The 16,537-nt window shown below is 58.0% G+C and overlaps 1 protein-coding gene across 1 annotated transcript in view; it reads right to left on the bottom strand.

The window, feature by feature from the left end:
* Window positions 1–16,537, bottom strand: part of RALGPS1 (Ral GEF with PH domain and SH3 binding motif 1) — a 250,459-nt gene that overhangs the window by 26,871 nt on the left and 207,051 nt on the right. Inside the window, exons 13-14 of the mRNA XM_039861567.1 lie at window positions 12,171–12,238; window positions 605–731 (exon numbers count right to left, since the gene is read on the bottom strand). Coding sequence (XP_039717501.1) covers window positions 605–731; window positions 12,171–12,238 — 195 coding nt within the window. The remainder of the gene's footprint in view (window positions 1–604; window positions 732–12,170; window positions 12,239–16,537) is intronic.

Raw genomic sequence — 16,537 nt, 5'->3', positions numbered from 1 at the left:
AAGGAAGGAAGGGGAGATGGAAGGGAGGCAGAAACAGAGGGAGGGAGGGATGGACCCAACTGGTCAGGAGCCTGTGCCCAACACCCTGGGGACACAGGCACGGCTACTCCCGGCCATGCCAAGGACCACAAGTGCACCCTAGCTGTCACCCCCACAGGGCTGGGCGAACCAGCGGCAGGTTCACTATCCCGCAGGCTCCCTCTAGCAACTGGCAAGCAGAGACTGAGCCACGAGACAGCTTGTGCTGCCCCAGATGAGAGTCACGGTGCCCACTGGACTCTGGGCTTTACACGAGGGGGCACTGACCGAGCTCCGAAGGAGCCCCACCGCTGCTTCCCCGCCCTTCCCTCCTGCTCCTTCCGCCAGCTGCTGGGCCAGCGAGACCCATCACCAGTATCTGGACTGCGCTCTGCAGACCCCACAGCTCTTCCCGACCCCATGCCAGTCGGAGCGGAGGGCGCCAGCCAGGGATCCCAAGAGCAGTCGTCAGCAATTCCCAGACGGGGTAGGGAGGGCCCGGCGGGTGAGCTCTCCCAAAGCCCTTTAGCCCAGGCCTCACACCCAGCCCATCTAGAGCCCGAGGGGCGCTCGCTCCGTTACCCACTTGTTGCCCAGGCTGTGGCTCTTCCTGTGCCTTGGGACCGGGGGTGTGGGGAGGCTGCCAGCAACAGATGCGTCGGGGCAGGTGGGCCGCCGGCTGAACCTTGCGGAGCTGGAGCCGGCAGAGGGGCCTGTGAACAGAGCGGAGAGAGGGTCGTGAGGGGCTGTGGAGGCTGCGAAGAGGTGGGCCCGGGGTGGGCTGTCCCAGATGGGGCAAGATTCGTGCAAGCCCCGGGGCTTTCTCCTCCTGAGACGCTGACCCCTCACTCCCAGTGCAACTAGCTCCTGGGGCTGACATCTGTCAGGATGGCCAGTGTCCTGCTGCGCCCGGTGCCCGACAGGGAATGACATCCAGCCGCCCAGCTGGGCGACTGAATTGAGAGTTAACAGTATGTCTTCTGAGTCCGGGTCCATCGTCCTTACCCCTGTGTCCTTGTCCAGCCACTCATTCAATGAAGGGACCAAGAGTTGTGGGGGTAGGGGGGCAGGCAAAGGATTTACTGAGTGAGAGCACAGCTGGGTGCCTGACCCCAGGCCTGAAAGTTGCTGCCTGGGTGACTTTGGACGGGCTACTTCTTCCCTGAGCCTCAGTTTTCTCATCTGAAAAGTGGAAATAATTCAACTCGTCTTGTAGTCATGAGGTAATGTGTGCAGAGTTTCAGTTAGCACTCAGACTTGTTTTATTATGATAATTACTGCCATGTCGTCCTCGGCCCCAGTCATGGGGACAGCAGGGGGTCATCAGAGACCGGGGGTTGGGGCCACAAACCCCACTAAGCGTCACATGCAGAGACCGGGGCAGAATCCTTCATGCTGGCCACGTCCACAGCTACATACTGAGGGGTGTGGTCCCAACCACTATTGTACGCTTGAAGTTTCTGTGGCTTGGGAAGGGAGGTCTTGAAAGGAGGTGACCCCAGATGCTGGCCTAGCCTTAGCTACCTGGGCTGGACACCGGAAGTGGGGGCCAGGGCTTCGGCATGTCTTGCAGGGCACACCCAACGCACAGCGAATTAAGGGGCTGCTGCCTGGCCATGCCGAATAACTTTCGGGGGGGACCTGGGGAGCCCCAGGTCCACCCAGGACTCCAGATTCCCCACCACACCGTACTGCAGGTCCACGAGCGACCGAAGGGTTCCCATGTCCTCCTGCATGCCTGGCTCATCCTTTTTTTTTATGTCGAAATGAGTCCCTAAAATCTGGTGTCCAAGTGTAATGACATTTCCATCAACCTCATTTTTGCCAAACCAGTGAACACTCATCAGCTTCTCACCAGAGGCCCTGGCATCAGACGCTAGTGATCACTGTTTGTGGCCCAAGGAACCTGAACGAAGAGGCCTTCACACCACACTGCCTCTGGGCGCCACTGTCTGCGAGACCTGGCCTGGTGGCAGGAGGCAGGGGACACGGTCTGAGGTCCCAATCCCAGCCTGCATGTGGAGTCTCAAGAACAGGGCTCTGGCAGACCAATCCACGATACCGTCACGCGCTGCTTCACGATGGGGATACGTTCTAAGAAATGGCCCAGTGAGGCCATTTTGTCGTGCGAACATCAAACCCCGGCGGTCCAGCCCGCTGCACACTGAAGCCATACGGTGTAGCTTGTCGCTCCTAGGCCACAGGCCTGTACGGCACGTTACTGCACAAACCAACGCGCAATTAAATCAAGCTCAAAAAATGAAGCGATTGAGAGACACAGTAAATGCAACATGTGTGCACGCGGCTGCCGGCGTGACACAGCACTTCTTTTTTACAAGTAGAAAGAGTATCCTCTAAAATAACGACTAAAAGTACAGCACGACAAATACCTAAACCAGTAACGTAGTCGCTGAATATCAAGCATAACGTACTCTGCGCGATTGCACGTGCTGTACTTGTCTACGACTGGCAGAGCAGCAGCTTGCTTGCATGAGCATCGCCACGGACATGTGCGTAATGCCCTGCCGTATGACGTCACGACAGTGATGACGTCACGACAGCGATGACGTCACTAGGCGACCGGGATTTTCCGGCTCCATTATAATCTATGGGGCCACTGTCGTATACGCGGTCCACCGCCGATCGAACCATCACGATGCGGTGCACGACTGTACCCAGCTCAGACAGGCCCCGGGAAGGCCTCCGAGGAGTGTGTGGAGGCCCCGAAACTGTACCCCAAGCTCTGTGCATGTGTGCGTTTTCCTGGTGAAGGGTTGCGCACTGCCCATCGGCTTCCTGGAGGCTGTTAATTCCTAACCTGGGCAGGTCTCGGACGCCTGGGGAGAGCGTGTGGAGATGGAGGGTCTTGGGCTCACCCCTGCAGCTTCTGACCTCATCGCGTCAGGTGGGGCTGGGCACTGCTCTCCTGGTGATGCCGATGTGCACCCCGGTGAGGAGCTTCTGCTCGAGGTGCTGGCGCGGGCTCTGTCCTGGAGGAAACGTCTGCGGGCCATCCTGCTTTGTTTTTGTTCCGCACGTATTGCTCAATACATGAGTCTGTGCAGAGGGTGGAATCTGCCTTGTTTATCAGAGGGATGATGGGCTCTCTGCCTGAGTCACTCTGGCTCCCACCCTGGGTTCAGAGAGTATTTCGTAAAGGTCAAATCGCATGGCTCCTCCCCCTGTAGTCTGAACTGGAACTCGACTCCCTGGTGTCATAGCAATAATAATAATAATAATGGTGAGAATTATGGCGGAAGGTCCGGCGCCCGGCACCGTGCTGTGCACGTGGGCTGCAACCCGGAACATGGGCTCTGTTAGCAAGCCCTTCGACGGGGGAGAAAGCCAGGGCTTATATATCTGCTGCATGCAGGACTTGAACCCAGGGGTACAGCACTATGGGGGGGCGTGGCGGCGGGGGAGAGGAGCTCTACAGTTCAAAGGTCAGGCATTAGGGAAAACCTGAGGAAGCAGCAACGGTGACACATTTGAGGTGATCTGATGAGCAAGGAGAAGCACTTCCTCCAGGAAATATGTGATGAACAAGGTCCAGCGGCTACTCTGGAAAGCGACGGCGAAGGGGCCTAACGTCTGCTATGTGCCAGCTGTGTGCTGGGTTTGTATAAACACATCAACGTCCTATTTCACGGACTCCTACGCAGTTGTTACTTTGACTAGCGCCGTTTCAAAGGGATGCGCGGAGCATACCGGGTCACAGGCTGGAGGGGTTCTGGGTTGTTCTCTCAGCCAGCTGTGCATGCGGCAGGAGCTGGACGCTCCGAGGCTCTTCTGGTAACTTCCTTGGCCTTCCCGTTCACTCCCGATGACGGCCCCCTTTCCCTCCTGTCTCCGCGTGGCTCCCAGTCCTGGCTCGCTTCCCACCGTCGGGCTCTCCCAAGCCTCCGCATTCGCCCTCCGTCTCCTCTCGACTGTCCTTCCAGAACGAGGCCTGGATCCGCCCCTTCTGCGCGCTGCTGGGGACAGCCTTGGGAGGCACGCCTGGCCTCAGACGCCCCTCAGCACAGCTGGAGGGAGGGTGGGGGGCCCAAGCAGAAGTGGCTGTGATGTCCCCAGGCCCTCTGTCAGAGCTAAGGCTGCTCTGGGAGCCGTGGTCTTGGCCACTCCCAGGCCTGCATTGTTGACCAACAGCCTGCGCCTGACGTTGAAGCAGAGGAATGTCCATTCAGCTGGGACCTAGGGATGGGGGTGGCCTCTCTGCCAGTAAGCGACACTCTCTGCTACTGAAAGGCCTCACGTTCCTGCCCCACCAAGCCTGGGGTGGCCACCACGTGACAGCACCAGGGACATGTGCCTTCTGGGACGGTTTCTGAGCGACATGGCTGGCAAATTTGCCTCTCCATGTCCTCCGGGCAGGGCCAGGGGTGGGGGCGGTGCTGAAGAGCTGGGGCTCTGGCCCGATATGGCACGAACAGCTGGAAAAACTGACCATGTGGCTTGACTATCTCAGAGGATTGCTCTATTTTTCCTCAGCATAATTTTTCCATGAATAATCTTTAAAGCTCTTTAAGTGGCTATTTCTTTAGCAGTTTTATTGGAACATATGAGAACTGACAGTCTGTGGAGAACGAGATATCATGTTTAAAAAAATATCTGGTTTTCATTACATTTTCTCAAGAAACCAACATCCTGCCCAGCGGACCACTCGTTGATTGTAGGAGAAGAGACCACAGGGCCTTCTAATCATGGCTTTGGGGTAGATAGGATTTTGGAGTGGTCGGCAACAGCAAAGAACTCAGGATCCAGAGGCAGCCGGTGACTGGTATCTGCTACTGGTATCTGCCACTTGCAGGCTGAGTGCCCTTGGGCGAGTCACCTCGCACCTCTGAGCCTGAATTCTACATCTACAGAACAGGGACAGCAACATGACCTGCTTCCCTGTGAGGAGGAAATGATGCACGTCCCTCCCTCCTTCCTGCGACCCACATCCCCTGTCCCTGGGCCAGCCGCTGGGCCAGGTGCTGGACAGCCAGGCTGAACGAGAGCGGATGTCCCACCGTCATGGAGTTTAGTCTACTGGGGGGGAGAGACGAGCCTCCAGGCAATTACACCCAGGAAGGAAACGTCTTCGTAGGAAAATCATAGTAATAAATCTAGTACCAGCAATGACTACACCAACAGCGTAACTACCACGATGACAACGGTGGTGGTCACGGTGACAGCCCGCACTCACTGAGCATCTGCAAGGTGCCAGGAACCGTGCTGAGCCCTGCGCAGGATCTTCTCTGAGCTTCGCCACAACAGCGCCTCGCAGGCACTATTATCTCATCGCTGCAAGGTGGGGCCTGAGCTCGCAAGGGTCGAGGAACTTCCAGGCAAAAGCAGCTGGTGAGCAGGGGAGCTGTGAGCAGGGCGCCTGAGAACAAGGGAGGTCAGAGCGGAGCTGGAGGGTCTGGCGTCCAGGCTGGCACAAGAGCTCCAGCAGAGGCAGCGGCGTACGCAGGGGCAGCAGCTCGTGCAGAGACCCCGGGACAAGAGACAGCAGAACCCGCTGCAGAAACTGCAGAGCCGGCCGGGCCGCGGAGCTCAGGAATGTGTGTGTGCTGGGGCGCGGGCGGCGGGGGGAGTTGGTGGCTTGGCCAGAGCTGCGGGGCCGTCTGAAGAGCCTCGCGTTTAACGAGGGGGAGGCGTACTGATTTTTAGGAGCGGCTGTAATGTGCTTGGGTCTCACCCTGTGAAGCTCGCTCTGGCTAAGAGCATGTGCCTGGGGCCGAGCCCGCAGGCTGGGAGGGAGGGCTGTGAATGAGAGGTGTCCAGGAGGTGGACCAGTGGGGGTGTGGCGGGAGCGGGGCTCGGTCACCCTCAGTGGAGGCTGGTGCCGATCACTTAGGGAGCAGGCTTGGGGGGCAGACGAGAGGTTCTGATTGGGACAGCTGTCGAGCGGCCACTGGGTAGATGGGTGCAGTGCTCAGGAGGCAGATGTGTAGGACATGTCACGCAGGGGTGCGTGGAGCCCCGGGAGAGGTGATGACCCAGGGCTGTGAGCTCAGTGGGAGGAGGGAAGGCCTGGGATGGAGGGACAGACGTGGGAGAAACCAGCATTTGTGGGATAAGAGAAAGGCTGAAAAGAGCTTGTGTAAAATCAGGGTCACCGGAACAAATACTTGAGACAAGCATCATTTTAGGTGCGTGGGGAAAGTGATCCCAGGCTTCATTTTTCCAAAGGAAGGCGTCTCAGAAGCGAGGCACCCTGCTCCTGACCCCAGCAGCCCCTAGCCTCGACTGTGCCTTCTTCCCCCCCAGAGGTGGCCTTCTGCAGGCAGCACACATCTTTGGGGCTGGGACACATGGCGATGGTCCCCTTTCCTCTGGTCTCGGTGTCTAGAGAGGACAAACTGGAGGGGGCTAGTCTGCCACTTGGTCAGCTACCCAGCAGCACAGCACTGCCTGGACCCACTGTCCTTTTCTGTCCACCCCTGCAGACCACAGCGGACAAGCCTGGAATGCTCCAGAAATGACCTCCTGTTCATCCTAAAAGTCTCTCTCGGGAGAAGAGAGAAATGGCGGGAAGGAACAGCTGACCTCCCCCCAGCAGCGAGGGCCTTCGCTGAGCTTTCGCAGCTCCGCCCCGAGTTCTTACAGAGGGCGGGAGCCCCCTCCGGATTCGAGGCCCCGTCACCTGCTCTCGGTGGCGGGCACCTTGCCCTCACAGCGCCCGCCCACTGCAGCTCAGGAATCATGTGTGATTTCCTGCTGACTGTCCGTCTCCGCCACCTGACACCAGCTCTGTGTCCCAGCGCCCAGCGCAGGGCTGGGCGGCAGCTGGAGTGCGGCCGAGTGTGCCGAATGGCTGGCCCGGTGCTCGGGGCTGCAGACGAGGCTCATTCCCGCAGCACTGAGGCTCGGCCCTGGGTCGGCATGGCGATGCTGGCAGTCTGGCCGCCCGCTGCTGCTCCTGGGGGCGCTTTCCAAGCCCCGTATGTTGGAAATTAATGGGAGGCGGCTGTGGCAATGGGGAAACCACTCAATGGAGTCACGAGACCTGAGTTCCAGTCTAGCCCACGCCCGGGGCGGAGCGGGGAGCTCATGCCCGTCTCCTCAGCCTTCGGCACCTCTGTGGGACCAGGGCAACGACCAGAGCCGTGATCCAGAGCGCTTCAAAGGGCCACCGTGAGCATCTGACGCGCAGGGCGCACTTGCACCCAACCTGAAGGGGGCTCTGCCGCTCAGCTTCTTTCCTGCGCCTGCTCAGAGCTCTGTTCCCAGACCTGGGACTCGGCCACCTCTGGGTCTGCCAGAGCCGCACGGGGCCCTGGGACACGGGGGCCGCTCTGCACAGAAAGTCCGTTTGTGTTGAGGCCGTCTGCTGGCCGGGTTTCACGGCGGGGCCCGGGAGCCGGACCCTTTCACGTTCACACACATTCTCTGTTTCTCTGCACGCAGCTCTCATGCGGAGTCGAGACCACCCGTTCAGTGTGCTGTGGCCCAGATGCTTTCTCCTTGGAGTCAGAAGGCCCAGATTCCCAGGCCACGGTGGGGCGGGGGGGGGGAGGGGGGGACAGGGGATGCCAGGGACACCGCTGGTGCCGCGTGGGGAGCTGGGCCGCAGCTGAGTAGCTGAATCAGAAAACCAGGCTTGAGTCTCGAACTCTGCTTGACCTCGATGTAAAGGCTACTAAGATGGGACATTTCGAGAACAAAGCAGATGTGAACTTCCAGGCCGAATGGGTGACAAGTGGCTCCCCAACCCTCGAGTCCCTCGGCTAGAAGCCCCTCAGCCATTCTGGGAATATGAAAGGGGGGACAGAGGAGCACGTGGAAGGCGAAGTCCCCACCCCTCACCCATGGGGTGCTCTCTTCTACTTGGCCTTAGTGTGGGGGCTCAACAGACCACGTGGGGAGCTTGAAATATGCTCCCAGCAGTTAGGAGGCCCAGGCGACAACTAGTGTCTTACTCGGGCCTGAGGAGCCAACGTGGCCACAGCCAGAGGACAGCGGGGGCCACGCAAGGGTCAGTTGTACTTGCAGGTCTGTAGGGACAAGGACGAAGCGGCAGCGAGGAGCTGGAGGTGGGCACAGACTCTGAGGGCCCGCGGGAGAGCCTGCGAGAGGGAGCATTGGCGTTACCAACCGCCGCCTGGGGTTGGCACCACGTCCTCACCGCTAAGACCGCTCACCGCTGAGACCGTCCTCTCCAGTCGCCTGTGGTTTGCAAGCCGAGGGAGGCAAAGACACGCTCCGGGAGGGAGAAGGGCCCAGCACCCCTGCACCTCCCCCCGCCCACGAGGAGTCAGCCTGAACCCCGGCTAGGGCAGAGGAAGCCATTTCATGCCAAATCAGCTTTGGAGTTCTGATTCTCACACGGAACCAGCCTTCTAAGGCCCGAGTTGGGACAACGTGTGACTCCAAGCGTCTGCAGGACAGTCACGCACGTGCCAAGGCTGTCACGGGGGCAGGGCGCTTACAGCGCGGCAGGGACACAGGGCGCTGGGCGCCGAGCTCAGAGCACCCTGGCCCCCAGTGCATCCCGCTTCTTCCACTGCTGGGTCCAGGCGTGACCAGTCCAGGCTCTGCCCCTTCCTCCAGGCATCAGATGAGGCAGCCCCACCTGCAGAATGAGGATATCGGCCCCCGCCTCACAGGGAAGCTGTGAGGGTCCCGGAATGAACACGTGGGGAGTGCCGAGAACAGCGCCTGGCAGAGAACACGCTCGATGCACGTTTGCTGTCATTATATCATCGTCGTCCCTGAGCCTCAGCTTCCCGCCGTGAACCAGCCGTGTGGTGGCTCACGCAGGTGCACATGCTCTCCGACACTGCTCCCGCTGAGTGGTCGGGTTGACGTCCCCTCTCCTCGGACCTGGGCAGGCCTTCGTGACCGCCTTGACCCACAGAGTGTGGCAAAAGCAAGGCCATACGACTTGGAAGGCGGGTCATCCAGACGCCGTGAGGCAGCTTCCACCCTGCTCCTGGGACTTCCTGTCTGGAGAACGCTGCCATGTGAGCCTGACGACCCCGAGGCTGCCACACGGTGAGGAAGCCCAGGTCACACGGGAGGCCACACGTACACAGGTGTTCTGCTCAGCTGCTGAGGCCCCGCGTGCTGTGGAGCAGACAAGCCTCTGGCTGTGTCCTGACCCGCAGAGTGCACGCGTGTCATGAAGTGGCTGTCACGTGCCGCGGGGTCCTGGGCGTCGGTCACGCGGCCACGGTCGTGGTACGGCTGGCGAGTGGTGAGCTGGAGCTGCGGCGAGGGCCCTCTGGCCCCCTGCCAGCCTCGCGCTGACCCTCCAGCGGGACAGGGCCGGAGCTGCCCGCGAGGGCCACGAGCTCACGTGCCTGCGTGGCACGTGACACCGTGCCAGGGGCTCCTCCGTCGCGGCCTCGGCTGTGAGCTAAGCCAGTGCCGGGTGTTCATGCCTCCTCCCCTTTCCCTGGTAGGGAGACTGAGGCTCAGAGGATGCAGCCGGCGGCCCGCGCTCCCCCGGCTACGTGCTGGAGCCGGGCTCTGAACTCCGGTCTGCCGACTCCGAGGCGGGCTTTCGCCCTCCAGGTGATAAAACAAGGAAGACAGAGAGTCGTGGGGGCGGGGGGCGTCCTCGAGGTGCGAGGACAGAGGCCCGAGGCCAGGCTGAGGTCCCCCACACACTCGCTTTGCTGCCAAGGACTCAGAGGGAAGCCGTCAGCTGGCCGAGCCGCGCGGAGGCGGGTCTAAGGCGGACGCGCTTCCAAGGCACACACGAACGTGACCCGCCCTCTCTGGGGGTCAACGTTCTTTACGATCTTTGCTCTCCAGGAAAATATGAGTTCATTTATACAAACTAAACATCGCACACGGGGGAAAACTGAAAACGTGGCATTCCTGGCCCTTTTTCCCCACACAGAGCAGAAACTGAGAAGGTTTCTCCGTTTCCTTTCTCACAGTCCGTCTATTTGTCGGTGTGGAACGGCGGGCACGGCAACTTCCCGGGGGTGGGAGGTGGGGACAGCCCTCCGTGGGGTGACAGAGGGTGCAGTCTCGGCGCAGGGCCACTCTGACACTAACCGAGGCCTCAGAGGGACCCAAGACCAGGGCTGCCCCAATGCCAGTGTCTCCCACGTCCCGGGCAGGCGAGCTGGTTAGAGAAGTGGACGCGGCTGCAGAGAGGGCCAGGCGGCTCGCCCTGGTCTCTTTTCGGCTCCTCAACACGTCACGCCTCACCCCCTAGTGGCTTCTGCTGCCGCCTCCCTCACTAAAGTGTCAGCTCCACGTGGGCGGGTCTTCGCCTTGCGAGGCAGGGCAGGGTACGTGGCCCATGGCAAGTGCCTGGCTCACAGCAGGCCCTTGGCTTAAAAGCCTCGAGGGAAGGAAAGAATGAACGCATGCTGGGATGCTGGGGCCTCTCCCTGGCAGGTGTGGGGGTGCCTGACTGTGGGAAGGAGAGCCCAGAGTGGAAGTTTAACCCCCTCCCAAGGAGGAGGGGCTGAGGGAGGCTGCGTTCCTCCCATTCCACATTCCTGTCCCCACAGCCACGTGAATGCAGCCTGGTCTCACTGCCAGACCAGGGCATGCCTCCCCGGAGCTGCCCTGGGGGCCCCGCCCTCCATGGGACCCCGCGGTGGGCCCCGGCAGCATCTCTGTCATCTGAGGTTGCGGGTGGGAAGCCAGGACCCCTGAGGGACATCTAAAGCCTTCCAGACACTGCCGGTGCCAGTAATCGATGGAAATCTTAATATCCTGCCTCCAAGGCTGCAGCCAGGGGTCCGCTCCCTGAGAACCGCTGAGTCCGTGCTTCTCTGGGAGGGCGTGCGGTCAGCCGTCGGCCACTCCCGAGCTGCCTTCAAGAACCAGGTGCCCACAGGGCCCAGTGAGGAACTCAGAGGCTGAGGCTGAAGGGATAAGGGCAGGTGACGGTGCGTATTTACCCAGTGCCCCTGCGGGCTGGGCTCTGAGAACCCCACACCGGGTCCTCAGCCCGGGGGCTTCAGTCTGGTGGTAATGGCGGCCTGGGACAGACAGAGGGAAGTGCTACGGGGACGGACACACGGCTGCAAGAGGGTGGAACGCAGCAGGGTCAGCGAACACTCTGCCAAAGGCCAGCTAGTGAATGTTCTGGGCTTTGCAGGCTGAAGGGTCTTTGTCCCTCAACCCTGCTACTGGGGAGTGAACTGCCACAGACAAGAGGTCAACAGATGGGTGTGCTGTGCTCCCAGGGGTGGTGGATCTGGCCCACCCACTTTGCCAAGGCCAGGTGTGACAGGGCCTGACCTGGAGTGGGGGAAGGGCGGGAACGAATGCTTCCTTGAGGCAGTGACATCTTGTTAAAACTAAAGGGTGATTCGCTCACAGGGGCGGGATCATAATGCTGACAACAGTAACATCGTCCTAATAATGGGTGTTACACTGGATGAGCGTTTCACGTGTCAGGCCTGGTGCTAAGGGTTTTACACACGGGGTCTCAGTCAATTCCCACAACAATCCCCGTGAGGGCGTTAGTCCCCCCCCCCCCACACACACACACCAATCCGGCCGCTCCCTGAGCAGCGGCAGAGATCGGCCCATCACTCAGAGCTGCCTGGAACGCTGAGAGGGCACCATCACAGTGATAACGACGAGGCGCTTGCACGACGTGCCCAGGTGGCAGAGCGCCCTGCAGGCGAGTGCTAGTACCACCTCCACTTTGTGGATGAGGCCACCGAGATCAGAGAGGTAAAGTGACAAAGCTAGGAAACAGCACAGCTCGGGGGGACTTCAAAGCCTGGGCCCTTAACCACTAGGGGACGCTGCGTGTGTCCCAAATGTCTGAACAGAACCGATGACCCAGGAAGGCATCTGATGGCATCGAATACCCCGGGCACCCTCGTACCCCTCCAGGGTGTGTCAACCGGGCCTGGGCCGTGGGCCTGATGAGAAGACCCTGGGGTTTTCTCTATCCACCCTGCATGCTCCCGACTCGGGGTTCTGATCTTGCCTCTCTTGGGGCTTTTGGGCCCCAGGCTCTTCCCGGGAGTCCCGGCCCAGAGGTATCCCCCAGGGGCCCGTGTGATCGGGAGCCTTGGAAGGCTGGTGTGAGAGGGCTGGGAGCAGGGATAGCTCAGTCGGCCAACCTGCAAACTGAACTGTACCCTTGGGCTCCACGGTCAAGGCCGAGGCTGGCAGCCATGTTTGGGCCATGAGCAGCTTTGCCCCCACTCGATGTGGTGTGGCTACAATACCTGCAAGGTCTTCCTTGGAAGAGACGAGTCTCGGAGAGCTGCTTCCCGGTTCAATTCTGAGTGACAGTCTGAAAACAAAGATTTTCACAAGATCAGAAGGGCTCCGGTGTACGGGGCATAGGGGTGGGGCTGAGCATGTGTATATCTGTCACTGGGAAAGTGGATTGCTGTTAAAGACAATTATGGCCACAGACCCAGGAATACTTCGAGGTCTGCTCCAGGTCACAGCCATTTCCAAGTCCCCAAGGGATTTCCATGACCAAGAAATCACGGTTAGGGGTGACGCAGTACAAAGAGTAAGCATCATCGGTTGGGCACCAACATGTACATGCTCCAGACAACCCTATGAGCTAGGTACACACAGTACCCTGTCTTACAGATGAGAAGACTGGGCAGTGGTGAGTTCAAGTAACTCCTCGAATCTACAGGGCACCAAGTGGTGGAGCAGGGGATCACACCCCGCAGTGTCTGACCCCAAACCCGGGTTTTTAATCATCACACAGCACTTCCTCGCAGGTGCCCCCAGAGAGCCAGGAGGCAAGAGACACATGATGATGATGACTGACACCTCAATATTATTATTATTTTTTAAAAGCATCAATTAAGAACTTCTGGATAAAAATGACAGTGTGAAGCCAGATGTCAGACTCTCCCTCTCCCAACAAAACCAACAAACGATTATGAAAGTTTAGGCGTAAACAAATCCACCAGCTGCTTCTCAGCAAGTGGAAGGGGTGAACGAAACCATGAACTTCAGACAGAAAACTGTAGCAGACACGGCCTGGCTCCCGTCCCGCCCTCTGAGACTTCTCGGCAGGTCTGAGTGGGCTTCCTTACCTACCCCTCTTCCGAGTGGCTCTAGATTCTGGGCAGAAATGGATGAGATGGGTGGAGAGCACGGTGGATACTCTGATGGAGATGAAGCCTCTACTGAAGGGGGGTATCCCTTTCTGGAATGGGGAAAGGGATGAAGGAAACCCTGACACAGGTCTTTGAATAGAGGCCCCATGTCTAGAGCAGACCGCTTGCTCCCCGCCTCCCAGGAGCTTGAGCTCTGTGTTCCCCCAGGCGACAGAAAAGGGGAAGACGAAGACCCCCGGGACCTCACGTCACGGCCGGAGGACCAGCCCATCTCAGCCCCAGAGCAGGGGCAGACGTCGCCTCCCTCTGCCGCAGCCATGGACTATCCGGACGAAGCCTCTCCAATGGGAGCAAGATGAAAAGGACGGCCCGGCCACCTAGCAAGCACCCTCTCAGAGCTAAAGGAGGCAGAGAGGAAGGCAGCGTATTGTGCAGCCCGGGGGCAGTCCCCAGGAGTACCAGGAACCCCACCCCCCGCACGTGCTCTGAGCAGGAAGCCCTCGTGCAGAACACGGCTGAATAAAACGTGACCTGAAAATAGATAACACGCAGGAGTAAGGTGAAAAGAGAGCCTGGAGTCCCAGGGAACAAATCCAGGACCGAACCAGAACCTAAGTAGAAAGAGACCGCCCCAGTGACTGTCGGGGGCAAAGACAAAGATCACGGCCATCCGAAAGAAGCTAATGGATGCGGAAGGCAGACAGCGTCCAACACGTGGATTCCCGGAATCGCTGAGAAAGGAAAGCTAAGAACTGACCCAGAAGAAGGGGTCAGACGCAAACCCAAAGACGACGAAGCAAGCACGCCACGTTCCGGCGAGATCTGCTGCGGGACCCTCCGCACGGAGGCATCCCCTCGTTAAGCTTTTGAACTTCACCCACCAGGCAGACAAAACAAGACACTTACGAGGAGAAAAAAAAAAAAAATCAGACTGGCTTGCGGCTTCTCTACAGCGACACGCAAGGCCACGGGCAGTGGAGCAGGGTCCCGGGGGAGAGACGCGGAGGGGCCGGCCCTGCAAGTCAGCTGCGGACACTTTCATGAGAGCAAACAGCACGCGGGACCCAGGAAAGCCTACGTCCTGACGAGATCCCGCTCAACAGGGACGGATTTGCAACACAGAGTCCGGGAATGAAGATGCCGTGGAGGAGCGACAGGCGCTGAGAACTGAATCTGTTTAAAAACACCGAACGGTTGGAATCCTGAGTCCCGAACGTGATGCGTAGGTTATAAACCCAGACTCCGCAGTCATAGTATAACCAACGAAAAACTGTAAGACGGAGAAGCGGAGGCGCGCGGGGGCGGGCGGCGGGGGCCGGGGAGAGCTGATGTCCTCATCTCTCCCCACCCAGTTCACAGCGGCAACCTAGTTACAGCAGAACTGAAGGACTCGAGCCTCTGGACGTTATCCTGGCCTCTTTCGTTAATCTTAGAAGGCTCTTTTAGGAAATAATATCTCTTGTGGTGGGGAAATTATTTATTTAAAGAGCAGCAACTCCTTCGATTTTATTTCAGTTCCTTTTTTTTTTCTGGTCAAAGTAAAATAAAATTAAAGTTAATACTTTCAATTAAAAATAGTTAAGGGTGGCAGGATTCCATGTTAATAGATCTATCCTTCTCTACGTGTATCTGTGCATTTCCTATGCATAGAAACATGTCCCAAATTATGTCCACATAATGCTAATAATGGTCATGCTTCCCAGGTGGTGGGAATTTGGGTGTTTTTTTCTTAAATAGAACAGACCATAAAGACTGAGAAAAACAAAGCGCTGGGTGGGCCCCTTGGCAGAGGAGTCTTTCCCAAGCGTGTGGGGGCTGGGTTTCAGGAACGCAACGTCATCGAGGTAATAGCTGAGCAGCTGTGTCCAGGGCTGGGCAGCAAGTCTCCAGCTGGGCCGTGGTGTGTGGGTTCCCCCAGAATCACAGGCTCTGAAGGCCTCTGCCACTCAGAGCCAGGGAAGGGAGCCTCTCCCTGGGAAGGGACCCCCTGAGTGGTCCGGGCCCCAGGGGCAACAAGGCAGGATTCCCCTGGGGTCTGCCCACTTGGACCACGACAAAGGGCCTTTGTGAAGTCCTGCCCACTCTTGTTTAGCAAAAGTGCTCAATGTCCTTCAGAGGGAAGGAGCACTTACTCACGATCTGCAGCTTGTCCAAGGATTATCTCATGGTCAGAAGTATTTATAGACAGTTTTTCTCCTTAAGGGATATTAGTGTTAATGAAAAACTACTGTCTCTTTAATTGTACTCCTGGCACACGAATGGAAAATATGATCCCAGAACCTAACTGGGAATAATTTCACACGCTGGGGTACTTTTTGTAGGAATAGCGAATGCTTTGTAAGTAAAATGAGCTCGATTTGTGGCGAATGTAATTTTAATGATCCCTGGCCTTTGTCTATCGTTGTTACTATTACGTAATAGATCAAAATCTTACATATTCTATTTTAACAAAATATCATACAATAATGACTGAAGACGTTATGTGTATGTCCCCAGAGTTACAACCAATCATTAGAACCACCTAGGGGGCTTTGAAAAAAATACACGTTTCCCACCCCAGACATCTGGATGGCTAGAAGGCTTCCCAGGTGACTGATTCACGGCCAGGGCCGAGAATCACACTACTGCAGAGCTGGCAGATGTGGAGCTGTCTGAACAGCCATTCCCAAGGCCTGGAGAGTGAATCGCAGGTCACCATGGGGAGGGGGGCGAGATTTCTACAGTTTTCAGTAACTTAGATGGAGACCAAGTCATCAAGCTGATCAAATTTTCAGATAAAAAACTGGAAGAGATAAAAAAAAAAATGTTGGATAATAGGATTCAAATGAATCATGGTACAGCAGAAGCAAGCAGTAAGATGAGATTTAAGGGAATACGTGTAAAATTGACAATTGGGGGGCAAATGCAATTACAAGACGGTTGAGAAATGTCTTGATAATATCAGGTCGTATGAAAATGTACTGAGGCTCTTGGTTGATCTCAAGTTCAAAATGAGCCGAGAGGCTGTCCAATCGATGTGGCAGACAGAACTGATATGTAAAATCCCCCGTCTCCCTCTAAATACACAGAAATGCTGGATGAAGTCCCAGGTGCCGCGAAATGAAGAAAGAACAGAAAGCCAGAGCAGGGTGACTGGCAGATGAGGCCTCAGCCAGCGCCCGTCAGAGAGCATCCCGCAGAATGCTGGGACCGTAAGAGCCGTCTCAGTCCATGAATCAGGCTCGTGGAGAAAACTGTTTGCCGGCCTGGGGATATGGCTAGAAAGCTGCCCTTCCGCTCAGCACCGAGAGTCACCACGAGAACCTGGAGCACCGAGCCCGCACCACACACAGCTGTGGGGTCCGCATTCACGTGACCCATGCAGTCTGGGAGGGCCAGGCTGGGGAGTTCACAGAACACTTTGCTCAGAGCCATGGAGCCCGTGGGCCTGGGGCAGAAGCGGGTGGGGGCGGGGGGGACACGCAGTCTGCACTGCCGCAGGCTCTGTGGGGTCTGAGGTCACACGA

This window comes from Pteropus medius, unplaced genomic scaffold (assembly GCF_902729225.1).
Source record: "Pteropus medius unplaced genomic scaffold, Ma_sr-lr_union100, whole genome shotgun sequence".
NCBI lineage: Eukaryota > Metazoa > Chordata > Mammalia > Chiroptera > Pteropodidae > Pteropus > Pteropus medius.
This window is presented reverse-complemented; position numbering and strand designations above follow the sequence as displayed.